We start from the raw sequence: 20,226 nt of genomic DNA, 5'->3' as shown, positions 1-20,226 counted from the left end.
CCGGCGGGGGGTCTCGGAGCGGGGACCCGGCGCTGCCCTTCTGGTCCCCTGCGGGCCCGCGGCCCCCTGCCGCTCCGGGTGGCTTTGTTCGCCTTTGCGGGGAGTGCGGTGCGGCTCCTCAGTTGTCGCCCCCCCGCCACCTGGGTGGCAGCATAACGCAGACAAAAGGACAGTAATGGTGCTAACTTTTTGCAAATTTGTGGACTTCCGGAACACCGCAATAAAACCAGTTTTGATGGGTGATTTCTAGTCCTTCCCGTACGTTGTTAAGGTTGTTAACGGAACACGGTCGAATGAAGTTGGCATTGAGACTCTTCCTCTCTGCATGCGCCCCTTCCTATTCGTGCTATTTACTGTTGTAAATTTGACATGTCTGCTTCCAGATTTTTTTTTAAATTATGCGGGTTCGTGAATTTGAAACGAGTCGTCTAAATTGAATTCATGGAGTAGTAGCTGCAATCTTTAAAAGATACATGTTTTTCTTTTCCTGCATTTAAGCACGCTTTATTCTCATTACAGTGTAATGAACTAAAATTCTCTCAATTAAAACCATCCTTAAGGCCCTTCATGCCAGCATGCAGATCTTGATATACTTCTTTTTCCACTGACTGAATATTCAAATTTCCAAAATGACTACCTCGCTCTCTTCCCCTCCCCCTTCCTTCTCATTCTCTCTGGTGTAATTTAAAATGGGCGGAGACTTAAGCTGATTTTAATTTATTATTTAGGGCGTTTTCTTGTCGGTTTATCAAATCTTTTAACAGAAAGTTAACATATTTTTTCATATAATTTATAAAAACGCCGATCAGGGAAAGTTGTGCAAGAATAGAGACGATAGAGCTCTATAAAAACAGTCATATTTTCCAAAATGTAGTGTTACATTTATTCTTTCCACCAAACTAAAATTTTAACAAGCTTGAACTTTGTGCTCAATCTGTTGGTACATTACTTGGATGTTTTAATAATTTATAGTTAAGGCTTCTATAAAGTGAATGATGCATTGTTTCTGTATGACACAAATCCTGTGTATCCTTTTGTTTTACTTGGCATAAAGTAATCTTTTGGGGCGAAAGGCCTGATTTTAATATTCTTGTTAGGGGCCAGTGAGATGGTGCAGCAGGGAAAAGTTCTGCTCAGGCCCAACCACCTGGGGTGGATGCCCAGGAGCCAGGAGAAGGGAGGAGAGAGCTGGCTGCACAGAGTTGCCCTATGACCTCCACGTTTAGTGCTAAGCAGGTCAGAGATGGGTGTGGGTACACCAATTCTCCACACACTAATGGTAATAAAAAATACCGGAAAAAGCAAACAAACCAAAAAACCCTGGCTAAAGAAAGAGCAGAAGACAGAGTCCTTGAGACTGCTCAAGACGTCAGGGTTTTATTTGGAAAGATGACCTTCATCTCGGTATCCAAATACACGCGTCTCTTTTCTCATTTTAATTTTGGATGTATCTGTGTTCTGTGGGAGTCAAAGGACATATGGTGGCCGTCTACTCTCTTCCACCGTGCAAGGGTTGCACTCAAAGTGCCAGTGGTGCCCTTGGCCTCCGAGCCATGTCCAAGGCCTCACATGCATTCCTTTGTGTAATATCAGCTTTATCTTGGCTGCAATAATAAAATACCAAAAATAACTATCTAGTTTTTTACAGTTCTGATGGAAGTTCAAGGCCAGGATGGGTTCTAGTGAGAGTTCTCTTGGCTTTCGATGCCAAGCTGTCTTCTCAGTGTCCTCGTGTGGCAAAACGTACAGGTTTCAGTCTTGTTAAGGTCACTAACCCCATTAGGGGCATCCCACTTCACTTAAACTCAGGCACCTTTTGAAAAGCCTTACTTGGAGATACCGTCACAGTGTGGTTTAGGGAGTCAGCATGGACATGCTGGTCAGTGATAAACTAGTGCATCCTCTTTTAGTCTTAATACCGAAGAGAATATACAGGATGGCAAATGAATTTTTTGGTGATCTTGTGGTAGGGTTGAATCCAGGGCCTTGCCCTTTGCTGGTTTTTTTCTTAAGTAATAGTAATTGAAGAAAGTGATAGTTTAATTTTAGTTTTCTAATTACTTAAAAAGTAGAAGCTTGCTGGGCAATGGTGGTGCACACTTTTAATCCCAGCACTCAGGAGGTAGAGGCAGGTGGATTTCTGTGAGTTCGAGGCCAGCCTGATTTACAGAGTGAGTTCCAGGAAAGCCAAAGCTATACAGAGAAACCCTGCCTCAGGAAAAAAAAGTCGAAACTTTTAGTTTTAAACTAGAAAAAAAAAACCCCTATAATTGTAAGTAACTTTTTAAACAAAACACTAGAATATTGTCAAGATTAGAAGTTATTGCATAAACGTACTGGCTTTGTGGGAGCCTAGGCAGTTTGGATGCTCACCTTACTAAACCTGGATGGAGGTGGGTGGTCCTTGGACTTCCCACAGGGCAGGGAACCCTGATTGCTCTTCAGGCTGACCAGGGAGGGGGACTTGATTGGGCGAGGGGGAGGGATATGGGAGGCGGTGGTGGGGAGGAGGCAGAAATCTTTAATAAATAAATAAATAACAAAAGAATATTAAAAAAAGAAGTTATTGCATAAATACTGAATTAAGTTTTTGTATATACTTTACAAGCATAAATGAAAAATCTTTAAGGTGAAAAATTTCCAGTTGACTAGGTAGGCTAGTTTAAAAAACTGGTACGAGGAGGCAGAAAGCTCGATTTTTAGCAGCTTTTTAACATCTCTTATTTAGGCCCTTAAAATACAGTTTCTTTTTGTTTTGGTTTTTTCGAGACAGAGTTTCTCTGTGGCTTTGGAGCCTGTCCTGGAACTAGCTCTGTAGACCAGGCTGGTCTCGAACTCACAGAGATCCGCCTGCCTCTGCCTCCCGAGTGCTGGGATTAAAGGCGTGCGCCACCATCGCCCGGCTAAAATACAGTTTCATAACTGTTAAAATTTTGTGTTCTACACTTTCATGAAGGTCTCATTCACTGACTGGAAAATTACTAAACTGTTCTGGGTATATTACTATTCAATGTATTTGTCAGTTTTTTTTTTCATTTTTTTAAATGTGTATTTTTGGCTTGTTTTCATTTTAAACAATGTAGAGTTTCTCCATATATATGTCACATCTGGCAAATGTGTGTGCTGTATGTACCCACGCCCATCTCTTATCTGTTTAGCACTGAAGAATCTCAGTATTCACCCTTATTTTGGGCAGATACATTAACAACTGTATTAGATGTCCAAAATCTCAGACAATGCCAACCCTGTTTATACTGTGTTTTTGCATATGTACACACACCTAGAATGAAATCTATGTTAGGTATAAGCAGTCAATAGCTAATAATTAAATAGAACAGTATGTTCTAATAAAAGTTCTGTGATGTCTTGTGAATGAGAATTTTTGAAATGAAACTGTCTACAAAGACAGTTAAAATGTCAGTAATGTGGAGAGGGCAGAATGTTACTGGCTTAGTAGCGATGGGAGCTATCTTTAGCCCACAGATAGCCTTCTCTGCCTTGCTCTGTGTCAGATCTAAATCTGGAAAGATAAAAAGCTTTTGAGATGAGTTAACTTGAAACTCTAATTTTCCACCAATCAAAGGGCTAAAATATTTGTCAGACAACATCTGAGGCCTGTAATGAAGATTTCTCACTTTGCTGTGACTTTCTACTTAAATACCAGTTTATTTGAGAAGTGCTTTGATCTATGACTCTGTTCTGTCCCTATGAAAACTTCATGGAACTGCTTTTCATGTAGGAACATAGAATTTGGGGTAACCTGCATCTGTTCGTAGGCCTTGGTTACTCAATTTAGCTCCAGCATAAACGCTCTCTTACTCCTTTTGATGTGAGTGCTGTGTTTTTGCATCAACAACCTCAATCTCTTTCTAAATACCCCTTTCCATTTTTAACCTTCTTGTTGACTTTGGATAACTAAAAACTCAGAAAGCAAAAGTAATGAGATTTCTATAAATGAGTTTTCTGTATTGGTTTTAGTTATTTTCAGGATTAAAAAAAGTTAATGAAATATTGTAGTGCCCAAGTCCGTCCATTCGTCCGTCCTTCCTTCTTCTTTATTTTGGTCCTGGACAATTTCAAGTACAAATTTTAGGAGTGCTATCATTTTTATATCTCGAGACTTTTTCACCCACAAATATTTAATGAGTGTCTATTTTGTGCTAAACATGAATCTAGACACCAGTAGTGTGACATTGAACAAATGTGTAGCTGACCCTTTTTTTCCTTTCTTCTTTAAAATTGACAGCCTGAATAGTACTTTTCAAAGAATGAATTGGTAAATAATAAATCTTAGTAAACAATATTTTGGATTTTCCCATTAAAAACTGAAAGTATATTATTAGAACTTAAATTATTATTATCTTAATGTGAACTGAAATTTAAGGAGTGTAAGGGCATTTGTATAAAATCTCCCTAACACTATAATTTAATCAGACTAACTAACATTATTCAAGTTGTCCAACCTGTTTGAAGATTCTTTTTATAGGATCTGGTTGTGGTGGGGTTTTGTTTTAAATTTCTGGGGCAGGAGTTGAGAGGGACGTTCCACTAATAACAGGACTTTCGGATTCACTAGCTCCGACCTAGGAAGTGTTTTGAGTGCAACTCATTAAAAAAAAACATCTCATCATTGAATTAGTCAGTGGGCACCTGTGTATCAAAGCCAATCTTCATCTGTTAATTACAGAAACAGGTTTCTATGATTTTATTTTCTTCATATTTTTCCTTTGGTGGTATTCAGTGTTGAACTTGAGGTCTTGTACATGCCGGGCAAGTGCTCTACCACGAAGCCATTATATTCCTAACGTTTTAATTTTTTGAGACAGTGCCTTAGCAGGCTGTCTAAACTAACCTTGAACTGATTGTGTAGTCCAGGCAAGCCTTGAACTTGTGGTCTACCTTCCTTAGCCTCCTGTGTTTCACTGAGTTGTACCATTGTTCTCTTCTTTTTAAATTAACTGGCTCACTAGTTAATTTAGTGTGTGTGTGTGTGTGTGTGTGTGTGTGTGTGTGTGTGTGCGTGCATGCATGGGCGTGCACACACACACACCCCCATATGTGTATGGAGAGTACAGCCCTCGGGAGTCAGTTCTCTCCTGCCTTTTACCTGGTATTGAACTTAGGTCATCATACATACAAGCCATCTTGTAGGCCCCACTTGTTTTCTCCTAAGTGTAAATTAAAGATCTTATGTTGTAAGCATAGTGACCCATGCTTACAACCCCAGCTCATGGGAGGGAGAGGCAGAAGAATCAAGAACTCAAGGGTAGCTTTTGCTATATATAGCAAGGCTAGTCTAGACCACATGAGACTCCGTGTCAACAAAGCAAAAACCAGAGCAGCTGAGGTGGTTCAGTGATGCGGTGTTTGGGTGAATGCAAACCTTATACCTTGAGTTTGGAACCCAGGAAAAGTGGAAGAAGAGAATGAGCTTTGTAGTGCCCACACCTCTCCTACGCAATACACACTACTACTACTACTACTAACTACCACTACCAGTTACTAATAGGAGTTAATAGTAGTAGTAGTAGTAATAATAATTTTTTAGGGGGTGTTTTCAGGACAGGGTTTCTTTGTGTAGCTTTGGCACCTATCCTGGAACGTGCTCTGTAGACCAGGCTAGCTTCGAACTCGTAGAGATTTGCTTGCCTCTGTTTCCTGAGTGCTAAGATTAAAGGCGTGCGCCACCACCACCACCCAGCTATAATGATAAATTTTTAAAAAAGAAAAGAGTCAATGTTCAGTACTTTTTGTTTGTTTTATTTGTGTTTTTCATGACAGGGCTTCTCTGTGTAGGGCCTCAAGACAGGGCCTCACTGTTCTAGAGCTCGCTCTGTAGACCAGGCTGGCCTCAAAGTCAGAGATCCGCCTGTCTGTGCCTCCCAAGTGCTGGGGTAAAAGTGTGCACCACCATGCCTGGCCGTGTTCAGTACTTTAATGCAAAGAAACAAACAAAAGAACGGGTTTTTCTCCTGCCCTGTTAATAAGCCTCAGTTGTTTGGGCTCCACTCACATGATCAGTAGTTTGGTTTGGATCCATTTCTTGTTTTTTCATTCTGTGAAATGTAGCTAATCTAATTTTTCAGTTTCCATTCTCATTATTGCAGCTGAGTCTCACAGTCTTCCGTTCGTATTATTTAACTTCCCTCTTTTCCTCAGTTTGCTATAAACTGCTGTCATCATAACAGTATAGAAATGCTGCCTCATTGTATGTAACCCCCCCTGGCTCTGATCTGTTAGGGTTTTCTGTTGGTTTTCATATTGGTACCGTAAGATAGTTCAGTGTCATAAACACTAGGAAAATGCGACTGTCTGTGAAGTGGTGATTACCTCAAAGAGATTTGCATTCACCTCTGGTTCTTCAAGTAGTTCATTCAAGAGACTTCATGAGTACTGAGAAATCTAACCGTGGGAGAAGTGTAATCCAATTTTTCTTTTTTTTTCCCTGCAGATTCCTGTTGCATGTAAATCATGTCCCTGTGGTTATATATTTATTAGCAGAAAACTTCTAAATGCTAAACATTCAGAGAAATCTCCATCTTCTACAGGTAATTGTGAAAATTAAACACAACAGTTTAGCTCTTGAAAACCAACTTGTGACATGGGTTCATTTTACTTAAATGTGAACTCCCTTATAATATAATATTGATAGTGTGTAGTATAGTTCTAACTTATTTGTTACTAAGTGTGGTAATGGTATAAAGTGAAAGACAGCGTGTGGCCTGCCATTTGATGGTTCTGCTGTGTGGGTGCCCGGTTTCTCACCGGCTCCCTTGCTATTCTTGTCTCCCATTGCCGCTCTTTGCTGCTGACCTGTTGGTGGAATCACAGTATGTGAGACTCTTTATCTGGCTTCTGTCATTGAACAAAGTAGTTAACTTTCACGTCCTTTGTTTGTCTTGCTCAGTTGTGTTCTTTGTATGGATATACCGCCATTTATCGCTTCCCCTATTGGTGGACCATTGTCTTTATTTTTGTTCCCTTTCATAATGCTGGCAAAACTTGTAATAACTTTGGAGTTTTTTTGTTTTAATTATAATTTTTTCAAGATTATAATTGTGTCATTTTCCCTTCCCTTTCCTCCCTCCACCCCTCCCTGTATAACCCCTTTCTCTTTCTCAAATTCCTGACTGTTTTCTTTGTTGTTGAATGTGTGTGTGAGTGTGTGTGTGTGTGTGTGTGTGAGAGAGAGAGAGAGAGAGAGAGAGAGAGAGAGAGAGAGAGAGAGAGAGAATGTATTTTTAAATATAAACAGTCTGCTCAGCCCATATAATATTAATTGTATGTATGTGTTTTCAGGCCTGACCATATGCTATTAGATAACTAATTGGCATGTGCCTTCTTGAGGAATACTGTTTCTCTCACTCTCAGGATTCCTTAGCTTTGTCTTGGCTTGAGGCCTCATGAATTTTCTTTTTTGTGTTAGTGTATCTATTGGTTTCATCCCTGTTCAGGCAAGCCATGCTGGTGAGACTTCATGGATATAATTTCTCTGACAATTCTAAGAGATATAATCTCACAGCAAACTTCTTGTTCCTCTGGCTCTTAGAATCTTCCTATACCCACTGTTCTCAGTGATCTCTGAGTCTTAGGTGCAGGAGTTGTGTTATAGATGTATCAGTTGGTGGGTCTAGGCTCCACAACTCTGCATTTTAATTGGTTGTGGTTTCCTGTAATGGTTTCCATCTGTTGCAAAGAGAGCTTTTTTTTTTTTTTTTTTTTTTTGATGAAGGATAAAAGCTTTTGTTGTTCTGTTTTGAGACAGGGTTTCCCTGTGTAACCATTTTGGCTGTTCTGGAACTCATTCTGTGGACCAGGCTGGCCTCAAACTCACAGAGATCTGCCTGCCTTTGCCTCCTGAGTGCTGGGATTAAAGGCATGCACCACCACCTGGCTGCATTTGAAAAATAATTGATACATAATTCTTGTAAGTAATTTGTGAGGTATAACACTAACATTTGAGTCATATGTAGTGTACATGGCCAGGGTTATTAGTGTTTGCATCTGCTCACGCACTTATTACTTCTGTTGTGGAGGTTCTGAGTCTTCTAGTTATTGGAAATATGTTATCAATCATTGCAGACTGTAGTTACCAAACTATGCTATAGAATCACTAGAATTACTCCTTCTGTCAAGGTTTATTTTGGTACATGTTACTTATTTTATCTTCATTCTTTTCCTTTGTGCCTGGTACCATTATTTCAGAATCGTGACAACGCTTAATGTGATGCTCTTTGTGATGGCTGATCTTCGTTGTCGACTTTATTGGACTGAAAATCATCTGGGAAACATGTCTCTGGGAATGTCTGAGGCCTTTTCCTGAGAGTTTTAACTGAGGGAGAAAGATCCACCCTGAGTGTGGGCAGCTCTATTCTATGGGTCGTGGTTCTAGACTACAGGAAAAGGAGGAAGGGAGCTGAGCTCTAGTGTTCTCTGTGCTTCCTTAATGCAGGCACAGCGTGACAGACCTCACGTTCCTACTTCAGTGGGGCAACAAGACTAACAGCTAATATATCTTCTGCTTCTGTCACATTGCTACAAATGCTAGAACTTGACACCCCCTCCCCCATGCCACATTCATAGGGATTCTTTGTGTAGCTTTGGCTGTCCTAGAACTTGCTCTGTAGATCAGGATGGACTTGAACTCACAGAGATTTGCTTGCCTCTGCCTCCTGCGTGCTAGGATTAAAGGTGTGCACCACCACTACCCAGCATGATTTCAGTTTTAATAGCTGAATAATATTCATGAACGTTAGTGTGAGATTGTGATTTTCTTCATTAGTTTGTCTGTTGATGAACACTTGGGCTGATCTCTAAGATCTGAAGAGTTGTAAATGGTTTTGGAGTAAACCATTTACAGGCAGCTTTTTTTTTTTTTTTTTTTGGTTTTTCGAGACTGGGTTTCTCTGTAGCTTTGATGCCTGTCCCGGAACTAGCTCTTGTAGACCAGGCTGGTCTCGGGGAGTTCAGGCAGCTTTTTATTTGTTCATTTTATTTGCTTTGTATGTGTACCTAATGGAGACATTGGATTATATACGATACTTCTATCTATCTATATAAGCGCATATATATAGTTTTCCATATCAATTATACTATATTTTTATTAACATGTCAAAATATGTGTCCAGTGAACACAAAGACGTAACTCTCACCTCAAAAGCAGAGACAGTTTATTCTGGTGCCAAGTGAGTGACAGTGGCCCAGGTTACCTCAGATTCCATGTTTCAAAATGGTAGCAGTTTGATGAATTTTAAAAAGTAACAGAACAAAAAAGTTTCAAATTAAGTCGCCTTTCAAACTCATTAGAAGAAATACTCGGTAGATGTAAAAAGCTCTGCTGTGCCTTTCCGATGCTATTTGAGGACACTGAGATTTTTATTCAGTGGAAGCTAGTGGTCCTTTAATACTTTCCAAAAGGTTTTGCCTGATATCTCAAGGATAAAAAGATAGCCCAGGATAAATTGTAATTAGACCCTGGATCTGGAGCCTCTGACCTTTCCACATCACTGACATTCTGTTCTGCTAATCTGCTTGCACACTGTTCACTGGCAAGTATGAATTTTTTCATGACCTTTTGTTCACAGTAATTACATGATAGCACGAGGCAGAGCCTTTAGCGCAGTCTTAAAGCAATTTCTGGGAGTTTGAAGGATAGCTACCTAATATCTGTAGTTCTTTTTGAATAGGCATGTAACTTAAAGAGCCTTAATTGTTTATAAGCACAAAGGATTATGTGAATTTTTAAGGCAACATATTGCAACAGCAAATGTTAGCAACCATCTGTCATGAGTGAGAGATTGGTTAAAATAGGGTGCGTCTTTTAGAGAACAATAAGTACTAGTTAGAATGATAATAATTTTTACGAACTTACCATGGAAAACTTCTCAAAACATTGTTATGTAGTGGCATATGCCTTTAATCCTAACCCTCAGCACTAGGGAGTAAAAATAAATAATAAATGATCTATTATATAAAGTTAGGAATTTTTAAATGTTTAAAATGAATTTTTGTTTGTTTGTTTTTGTTTTTTTGTTTTTTTTGAGACAGGGTTTCTCTGTAGCTTTGGAGCCTGTCTGGAACTGGTTTTTGTAGACCAGGCTGACCTTGAACTCACAGAGATTCGCCTGCCTCCCAAGTGCTGGGATTAAAGGCCTGCACCACCACTGCCCAACTGACCACAATAACTCTTAATAAGGAAAACATTTAACTGGGGCTGGTTTACAGTTTCAGAAGTTAGTCCATTATTGTTATCAGACATGATGCATGAGAAGGAGCCAAGAGTTCTACTTGTGGATCAGCAGGCAGCAGAAAGAGAAAGCTCGAGACCTGGGCCTGGCTTAAGCTTCTGAAACTTCAAAGCCCACCCCCAGTGTCACCCTTCCTCCAACAAGGCCACACCTACTCCAACAAGGCTGCACTTCCAATAATGCCTCCCCCTGTGAGTCTGTGGGACCATTTTCATTCAAACCACCACAACAGCCTATGTTCATAGCTGTGTTTTCCCACTGCCCTAGTTCTCTTTCTGTTTCTGTGATACAATACTGACGAAAAACTTTGTTGTGCTTGTATCCAGTGCTGTGGGCTGTCACATTTCTTAAGTGACCCGCTTTTTTATAAGCTGAGAGTTGGGTCTAAAAATGGTGAGACTGGCTTTCAGAGTCAGTACTTTTCCTGCAGACATGGTGAACATTCTTTTTTTTTTTTTAAATATTTATTTATTATGTGTATAATACTCTGTCAGTGTGTATGTCTGCAGGCCAGAAGAGGGCACCAGACCTCATTACAGATGGTTGTGAGCCACCATGTGGTTGCCAGGAATTGAACTCAGGACTTTTGGAAGAGCAGACAATGCTCTTAACCACTGAGCCATCTCTCCAGCCCGTGGTGAACATTCTTTAGACCCACAAACTTTGTGCAAGGAGTATGGCAAGCACCAGCCCCACAAAGTGATAAAGTTCTAGAAGGCAAAAGGCTCTTGGTGTGCCTAGGGAAGGCGGCATTGTGATAGGAAGCTGTGACTGCAGTGGGCATGCTAAGCCTGTTCTCCATAAAAGGCCTAAAGCCACAGAGAGTCGTGCTGAGGCATGAGTGTGTTGAACAACTGTATATCTACGGGAATATGAGCATTTGAACAGGGAGCCATTAAAGGAGAAAGAGCCACTGGTCCAGTTCTAAGCTAATTTTGTTATAAGACAATAAAATCATGAGCTTTTACTCAAAACAAACAAAACCCCTGAGACTGGATTCTTTAATTTTTGCCTGACTGTAGTAGGTACTTGCCCATGTCTGTTAGAGATGTTAGCAGTTGTTGATGTTAGAAGTGGTTCTAGCACTCACGTATTTAGTGTGTTTGATAGCTTAAGAATGAAAATCTTCTCTTTGTCTGAAGATGATATGGTCTGAATAGAAAGATAAAAACAGGTTTGTTTAGCTGGGCAGTGGTGGCTCACACCTTTAATCCCAGCCCTTGGGAGGCAGCGGCAGATGGATCAAGACCAACCTGGTCTACAGAATGAGTTCTAGGACAGCCAGAGCTACACTGAGAAACCCTGTCTCAAAAAAAGAAAGAAAAAAAATCAACAAACTAAACAGCTTCTTCAGTATAGTGGCTAAGTATTTAGAACTTTAAATATCGTATGCTGGAGGTGTTAGGATATTTGACATGTTTCAGTTTGTTACAGTTGTGGTTTTTTGGTACTCAAATTGAACTATTATGGTCATTAGAGCCCTCTTCAAATTGGATCCTACATTTTTCAATAACTTCTCAACTGTATTTTTCTTGCAGTCTGGAATAATTGAATATTCTTATTTTTGTGTAATCCAATATGATTTAGTCTGAGGCCTAGGATAAACTATTCTGCACTGGCATGTAGAGATAACTAATACTGGTTTAATACCCGCCTCTCCCCCTTTTTTTTTTTTTGAATGTACACTCTGTTTACGTAGTTCTGGCTGTGCTGAAACTAGGTAGACCTAGCTGACCTCAAACTCACAGAGATCCGCCACCTACCTCTGCCTCCTGAGGGCATGTACCGCTATGCCCCACCCCCCTTTTTAAAGATACTCTCACTGTGTAGCTCTGACTGGTCTTGAAGTTTCCACCTTTTCCCCTTTACCATTGTGATTTTAGGTTATTTGGAGAGTTAGCTTTCTAGTTTTTGAAGTTAGATGTATATTGAAGTAAAAAAAAATCAACCTAACCTTTTAGTTTGTTGTGGGGAGTGATTTTTGCAATAATGAAATTACTGTATTAGTAAAGTTTCTGTATTAGTTTACTCCACTTGGAACAAGATTCTATTACATCAGTGATTACCTTCTTTGTGGAAATTCCTTATTTTCTGTGCTTTAAAACCATGTTGTATGGTTGCTCTCTAGTTGGTTTTTATTATAACCTTTGTTGTGCCTAAAGCCAGTTTTGCTTCTGTGTATTTGACAGTCACAGTTCAATCTGTAATTTGGGTAAGGGTTAGGAAGCAGTGGATTTTCTGTGTATCTTACTATGTTAAACTTGGAAATGAGATGAAAGACACGGGAAGGTTGTTGTGGAGTTGTTTAAACTTACAGAGGCTGAAATTAAAGTTGCCAAGTGAAGAAATTTGTTTTCTCTTACAAGGTTTTTTTCTACCTACATGGAATTGTGTTGTTTCTTTGTTGTGTGTGAGTAGGGGGAAGATATGGGTGGGATTTCCAGATAGTACAGAATATGCTGGGAGGTGTGGTTTAGAAAGTAAGAGGAGGCGATGGAAACTGGGCAGACAGTTGTGCGAAGCCTAAAATAAACCACTTTTATTCATCCATACAGACAACAAGCATGAGGCCAAGAGGAGGCGGACAGAGAGAGTTAGGAGAGAGAAGATAAATTCTACAGTAAATAAAGATTTAGAAAACAGAAAGAGATCTCGAAGTAACAGCCATTCAGATCATATCAGACGAGGAAGAGGAAGACCTAAAAGTACAGCTGCCAAAAAACATGAGGAAGAAAGAGGTATGACTCGGTCCCAGGAGCCCCTTTTCAAATATTAAATTGGTAGAGATCATAACTAGATAACAGTAGTGAATATGGTGGAAGCTTTGAGCTCTTGGGCGTAGAAAAAAAAATCACAATTCATAGTTTGTAAAAAAAAAAAACAACCCTTTTTTTCCCATTGCAGTACTGGGTTTTGAGCCCAGTACACAGGCCAGGTAACCTCTACTACAGAGCTGCGCTCTCGTCTCTTACAGTCTTAGTTTTGAAATGAGAACAAAACACAAATTCTTGTGAGAAACCTGAAGTCTCACTCCAGGTAAAATTCACATTGTTACAAACTGACAGTAAAAAAGTTAAAGATAATTGTATGTGTATGATGTGTTTCAAATATCAATAAAAATGATTGTACCTTTTTTAAAAACACAGGTCTAAGCAGTTATTTTAAACTGTTTTACTGTGCATTTTTAAATTGCTCTTTGGGAGATTTACATGCTTCCTACACAATTGGCTTTTGAATAGTTAGGTAAATTCTTGGTGTTTTTCTTTTGATAAGTAGTGTTTCTACTCATAACTTGTTTCTAGATGTCTGGTAGGACTTCTGCTTCTCCTTTTCCATTGTTTATACATTTTTTAAAAAAGTTTTATCATCGAAGATTTCAACATATAAAAGTGCAAGAAGTAGCCAGGCGGTGGTGGTGCACGCCTTTAATCCCAGCACTCGGGAGGCAGAGCAGGTGGATCTTTGAGTTCCAGGATAGCCTGGTCTACAAGAGCTAGTTCCAGGACAGCCAGGGCCACACAGAGAAACGCTCTCTCAAAAAGACCCTCAGCAAAGAATAAGAAGAATCATATAATGAGCTCCTGAATACCTGTATGAAAATTGAGACTTTGACACCAATAATTAGTGGAGTCCGGTAGTTGCTATTTATTTTTATGTAGAACCCTCAGCTAAAATGATTTCATTTCCAGTGAAATAAATTTATAATTGTAGTTAGCTATGTTTTATGTATCTTTGGAAGCTTAATTTTAGATATACAGATATTTCTTATATAAACACAAATGGTATTTGAGACACAGAATTATTCATGATTTCTCTGGTATATAGCTGTCTCTAGCTTTTACCAAAATGAAAAGTGTTTTGATACTGTGCAATTAAAGAACATAGTTTGTGTCATGAATTATTGTATAAGACTTAGGTATTCCTCAATTCTTGGAGTAATCTAAATCTTTCCTTCTGTTATACTATTCCAGCCACTTTGAGCTACTTAAACATGACTTCTTAGCAATGAGGTCATCAGAGAATCTTACTTGAAAGGCTATTTTGGAATAGAAACTGGGCAAGAAAGGTCCATAGAGAAGAAGAAAAGATGCAGTAATTGGTCAGACCAGACCATTGTTCTCAGCTGAAGTGAAACCAGCGGGGAAGGGCTGCTTCTGATGAGAGACTGAGAGTCTGACAGGACAGTGGGAGACAAAGGCTGTGTTGTTGAGCACATCCGGTTTCTGTGTACACAGCACTGAAAATTCACTTTATTAGTACTTGAAAAAGGAAGCACTTATTTGGCAGTGAATATTTTTCAGATATTTTTTGTTCAAGAATATTTTTGGCTGGGAGTAATGGTGCATGCCTTTGATCCCAGAATGTGGGAGACAGAGACAGGTCTATGTTTTCTAAGAAAGCCTTGTTCCCCCTAGTTCCAGTCTCGAGCTTGAACCCAGGACCTTTTGTATACTAGGCAAGTATCATTCTACAGAACTACATCCCCAGAAGCCAATTTATTTATTTATTTATTTTATTTTGATAAAATTTCAAGATATGATTTGGATTTCCACCCCCTTTTCAAAAGATGGCATCTTGCTATTTATCCAAGGCTCTCTAACCAAGTTCTCTAACACAAGATCTTCCTGTATTAGCCTCCCAAGAGCTGGGATTATAGGCATATCCCATCATGCCTGAAATAAAGTGGAATCTTTTATGTAGAGCCCAGATGTAAATATTTTAGACTTTGTGGGCCATACAGTCTCTGTCTCAGCTGCTGAGCTCTGGAGAGCAGTCATAAGCAGCGTATGAGTGCAGAGAGCCGTGCTGTGGTGAAAATAGGAGGGTGATGGTGTTCACTGGTCTTTAAGTAGAACACACGAGGGATGTCCATGAATTTTACAAAAGACCTCTTAGTAATGCTTTGTAGGGCTAATTAGCTGTTTGGTTTAATTTATTCTGCCTTTATTGGGCCCTTGCTCTTCAGGAACTTGAAAACTTTGAAGTAAGTGTAATTTTAAGTTATAATTTAATCTTAATGAATAAGAAAAACTTGACACCATATAAAAATATTTTAATTGACTTTTTTGCTTTCTATTTTTGGCGAAAAAAGACTGGGAAGAAGACAAAATGAAAAAGAGAGTCCTTTATTCACCAAGTTGACACTTTGAAAAGGAAAAGAAAAAGGAGTTTTGGTCTAGGGAACCAGACAGTGAGGGCAAAGGCACTGTAAAAAGCTCAGGGAGACTAAGATTGAACATGGTAAACTGAGTTCTCTGACTGGTCTTCTATCTTTCAGGTAAGAGAGACTAGAAGCAGTCTTCTAGGGAACTGGAAAAGCCCAGGAGAAAAGACCTACAGTAAAATACAAAGACGCACCTAGTAGACCATGACTGCAGTCAGGTCTCACACGTGCGCATGCTGCTTCTAGTCAGCCCTTTCTATACTTTTAAATATAAACCACTAGAAGATCTAGAAGAAAGCATTTAGTAGAAAAAGTCAAGAATAAAGAAAAAGGAGAAAAAGGATGGGGAGAGAAAAAGTATTTTTCAGGGAAAGGAAACTAAGTGTTAAGAAAAAGATGCTGCCCCAGCAGGAGGAGCAAGATGATTGAGAGTCAGTGCAGGGCAAAGACAGAGCACGCCTAAAAAATAGTCTTCAAGGATCACTTTAAATTCAAAAAATTGCCAAAATGTGAGTTACAAAATGAAAAAGTTTAATAGGTTTAAAGACAAAATTGAAGAAAGACTTCAGGAAGTATAAAAATAGAGAGATTGAGAAAATAGATGGGGAAGATAAGAAACTTAAAGGACCAATTTGAAAAGTAGGTTTCCGTACAAGAATTTAGAAGATGGAAGATGAGGATATTGGTTTTTTTAAAATATTTATTTATTTATTATGTATACAATATTCTGTCTGTGTGTATGCCTGCAGGCCAGAAGAGGGCACCAGACCCCATTACAGGTGGTTGTGAGCCACCATGTGGTTGCTGGGAATTGAACTCAGGACCTTTGGAAGAGCAGGCAATGCTCTTAACCTCTGAGCCATCTCTCCAGCCCCCAAGACCAGGATATTGTTGATGACTTCCAGAAGTCTCTCCAAACCTGAAAGACACTGAAAGGGCCTCTGAAATTCCCAATCCAGTGGAAGGTCAAAAATTAGAACAAAGCATATCATCACTATTAAAGAAAAAGAAATGCCTAGGGTTTTTTTTTTTTTGACAAAATAATCAAAATATTTGATTGAGTATAGTGGAATTCTGACTAGCAAGGAATAGACTACTTCTGTGTGAACAGCACTAAGGAAGTTTTCAAACATAGAAGGAAAGCTACATACAGTATATCACTGACATTTAAGAAAAAACACAATCCAGTGTGTCACCAGGCAGGGCAGTGTGAATATTGAGAAGTGACAGGGAAGAGCCTGAGGAGTCCTGTAGAGCGAGGAGGGCCTGTGGCATGCCAGTGCCCTTTCTGTCGCCGTGATGACTCCGTGGGGAGAGCACCATTTAGAAGAGTTTGTTTGTGCTTATGCTTCCAGAATGCTAAGAGCATCATGGTGGAGAAGCGTTGCAGGCATGGTGGCAGGAACAGGTGCAGAGAGCTGCATCCTCACCTGCAGCCCCGAGCAGAGAGAGCAAAGGAAGTAGGCAAGACTTTTAAATCTCAATGTCATACTTCCTCTATCAAGACTACATCACCTAAATCTCCCCAAACCAACTGGGACCCAAATGTTCAAATGCCCAGGACTGGGACGTGGTTTTTAGTCAAAACAATACACATGTCTTAATATTTGGGTTGCATGAATATACGAATCTGTCAGAATATATTCAGATTCTAAAGAATTCATGCATTTTTTATGGTATGTAAATTTAGCAGTGATTTAAAAAAATAATATACGAAATTTGGGTTTTCTCAACAGCGATACCAGTGGTCAGAAGAAAATTTATTGCATTAATAATTCTAAGGGGAAATCACAAATCTTTTTGAACCAAACTGCAATTTATTGTGAAAATAGACTAAAGATACTTTGTGATATTCAGGGTTTCAAAAGGTATGCTACCCACACTCCTTTCCCAGGAAGCTACTGAAAGTTGCACATGCCACAAGGAAGAAGAAAGTCAAAAAGGAATACTGGGCTCTAGGACAGAGAGCAGCCGGCTCAGGAGAGGTGGAGAATCTCCCTTTGAAGAGGGTTCCAGGGTAATACTTGCCCTGGAATCCTCGAGAACAGCCGTTTCAGAGGAAGCAGATGGGGAGACTTGGAGAGATCTTTCCACGAAGATAAAATAGTGTGTGAATATCCTGAAAGATTTGTACAACTGAGACAGTTTGAGTTGAATTAGAAACGAGAGCTAAGCAAGTAATGAGTTGAGGCTGTGGAATGCTCAGCAGGTAGAGGCCTTGCCGCCAAGCCTGGCCACCTAGTCTGACCTTTGAAACCCACCTGGGAGGAGAGGAGACTCTAAAGTAGTCGTCCTTGATCTCCTCCTGGGTGCAGTGTCATCCGTAGGCATGCTGGCACATGCACGCACACGCACACACAGAGTTAAATAGGATTGATTCTTCAGAGTAGTATTCAAAAAAAGTAAAATCACTCGTAGACATAATGTAGCCATTGAAAATTGATGTTACTAAAGTTGTGATTTAAGAATAAGATGAAGGGATATGCAGTTTTGAGTTGGCCGTGAAACATAAAAAACAGTAAAATCCCGGTTTTCTAAAGTAGAAAAGGAATAATGCAGGAAACTCAGGAAGGAGCATCGTATAACTGTTGTGTGGATACAGATTTGTTTTATAAAGCAGAAAGGAGCAGCTGGGGGAGGTAGTTGGAAATTAGGAAATAAGTATATAGGGATGCATTTTTTAGAACTTTTTTTTGACAAAATGAATTGGCTAAATTATATGCATGTTTAACTTTGATTCAGATAGCAAAATATTAAATCAGAAATAAAATTATTACAAAATATGAAATAATTTGAAGCATAAACACAAAGATGATGTTTTAACTGATTTTATGACTTTTGGAGATTTTTCTATTGCTTAACTTTCAAATTTTCTACTTTGAATGTGGTTTGCATTTGTTATTGGGTAGAGAAAAATGATAATTAAAAAGTTGGCTATTGGGCTGGAGAGATGGCTCAGTGGTTAGGAGCATTGCCTGCTCTTCCAAAGGTCCTGAGTTCAATTCCTGCAACTACATGGTGGCTCACAACCATCTGTAATGAGGTCTGGTGCCCTCTTCTGGCCTGCAGACATACACACAGACAGAATATTGTATGCATAATAAAAATAAATATTTTTTTAAAAAAAAGTTGGCTATTGTTTCTGTAGTGAGGCTAAGGTGAAGATGTTAATATGTTCAGAAAAGTATTTGTTGTTCAGAAAGGGATAACTTCTAGGGTGAAAAATTAATTTTGACAGATACAGTTTATGCTAGTAAAGGGAAAGAAAAAGACAAAATTTTTACAGAAATTATGCAATATTAGAAAATGAATAGAATTATAGTCTTCATTTCAAACCTCATTTGTGTCATTTTTAAAACTATAGTTCAATAGCATTATAGTATTGTATAGTATTGTATAGTATTTGTCATTTGAATAAATACTTGAAAGCCTGAGAAATGTTGTTAAACTACTGCATCTACACGTTTGTATTAAGATTTCCCTTTTTCTTTTAACAGAAAAACAGGAAAAGGAAATTGACATCTATGCTAACCTCTCTGATGAAAAGGCTTTCGTGTTTTCAGTCGCCTTGGCAGAAATAAATAGAAAAATTATCAATCAAAGACTTATTCTCTGATATTTGTCTGCACAGTCTGTTGACACTTTCTTCAGGATTACATCAGCAAATTCTCAAACAGTTACGGACTCTCAGGAGCGTTCTGACTGTATGAATGAGGCCATTGATTGTTTCTTTTCTCTGTTACTTAGTCGGGTGCCACACTTTGGGAGCAAAGCTGTGGGATTAGACTTTGCTGGAATTTCCTTGTTTACCAAGGACTATTATCAGTGTTTTGTGTTGGGATATAACTAAATGTATTTACAAAAAAAACTACCAAAAAATAAATAAATAAAAAGCCCCGAAAACTGGATGGATATTTATGGATGAGAGGGGTGGAGGTGGAAACGGGAGACTAGGGCAGTTAAAATGCTTCATGGTTTTCAGGTTTGCACCAGAGAGGCAATATTTTAAGTACTGTCAAGAGAGTGACTTTTAAATATTTATATTTCAGGCTTTCATCATTAACAGATTGCATATATACGATCCATTGACTTAATAAATTGGTAATTGATATTTTATTAAATGGAGAATTACGAATATAGATTATTAATTCTGTCTTCAATTGACCTTTTCCTTGGCCACTATTTTAGTGATTTAAGGTAGAAGTTATATATTAGAAACTTTTTAGACAGTTTGGAAATTTGGGTGCTATATGAAGAAAAGCATTTAAGGCTGTATCGTATAAACACCTTGTTTTCTTGAATGTTTATTTATTGGTTTAAAAAAATTTCTGTTATCAAGATGGTGCCTGTTAATCTAAACACAAGATATATTTATTACATGCAAAATATTTCTTAGCTACTTGTAAACAGTGATGTTTTGTCTGAATGAATGTTCATTTATACATAAATTCTGGTAATTATTTAAACTGTTACTTCATCCTGGAAAGAAATAAACCTTAATATTGAAAGTGAGTAGATTAGTGTGGTATAGCTCTTTGTCCTAGTGAAGTCTGTAAAATATTTCAGCCAGTTTTTCCAGTGTTAAGTCATGTTCCTATGCTTCGTGCATGTTGACACCAGTGCACTGCGTGCTGACACACTAATGCTGTGATTAATTTTTCCACGCTTGCAGCTTTTCTTCCTTTCATTTTTTCTTTCCCAGTCTGCTTGGAATTCCTATAGCTGCTTAGGGAAATGAGTCACTGTTTAGTGGACTTTTTAAGAAAGACTAATTTATTATTTTGTGTGTGTGTGTACACACGCATTGAAATGTAT

At 38.8% G+C, this 20,226-nt stretch overlaps 1 protein-coding gene across 2 annotated transcripts in view; it reads left to right on the top strand.

The window, feature by feature from the left end:
* Positions 1-19,923, top strand: part of CUNH16orf87 (chromosome unknown C16orf87 homolog) — a 20,197-nt gene extending 274 nt beyond the window's left edge. The window contains exons 2-4 of one of the 2 annotated variants that reach the window (XM_005367013.2): positions 6,448-6,548; positions 12,803-12,985; positions 18,909-19,923. In XM_005367013.2, coding sequence (XP_005367070.1) covers positions 6,448-6,548; positions 12,803-12,985; positions 18,909-19,027 — 403 coding nt within the window. In that variant the 3' untranslated portion in view covers positions 19,028-19,923. The remainder of the gene's footprint in view (positions 1-6,447; positions 6,549-12,802; positions 12,986-18,908) is intronic. The other variant, XM_026789169.1, reaches the window with a different exon arrangement.
* The last annotated feature ends 303 nt before the right edge of the window (positions 19,924-20,226 follow it).

This window comes from Microtus ochrogaster, unplaced genomic scaffold (genome assembly GCF_000317375.1).
Source record: "Microtus ochrogaster isolate Prairie Vole_2 unplaced genomic scaffold, MicOch1.0 UNK15, whole genome shotgun sequence".
In the NCBI taxonomy this organism is placed as follows: Eukaryota; Metazoa; Chordata; class Mammalia; order Rodentia; family Cricetidae; genus Microtus; species Microtus ochrogaster.
Note: the sequence above shows the minus strand (reverse complement) of the source record. Positions and strands in the feature narration are given on the sequence as shown.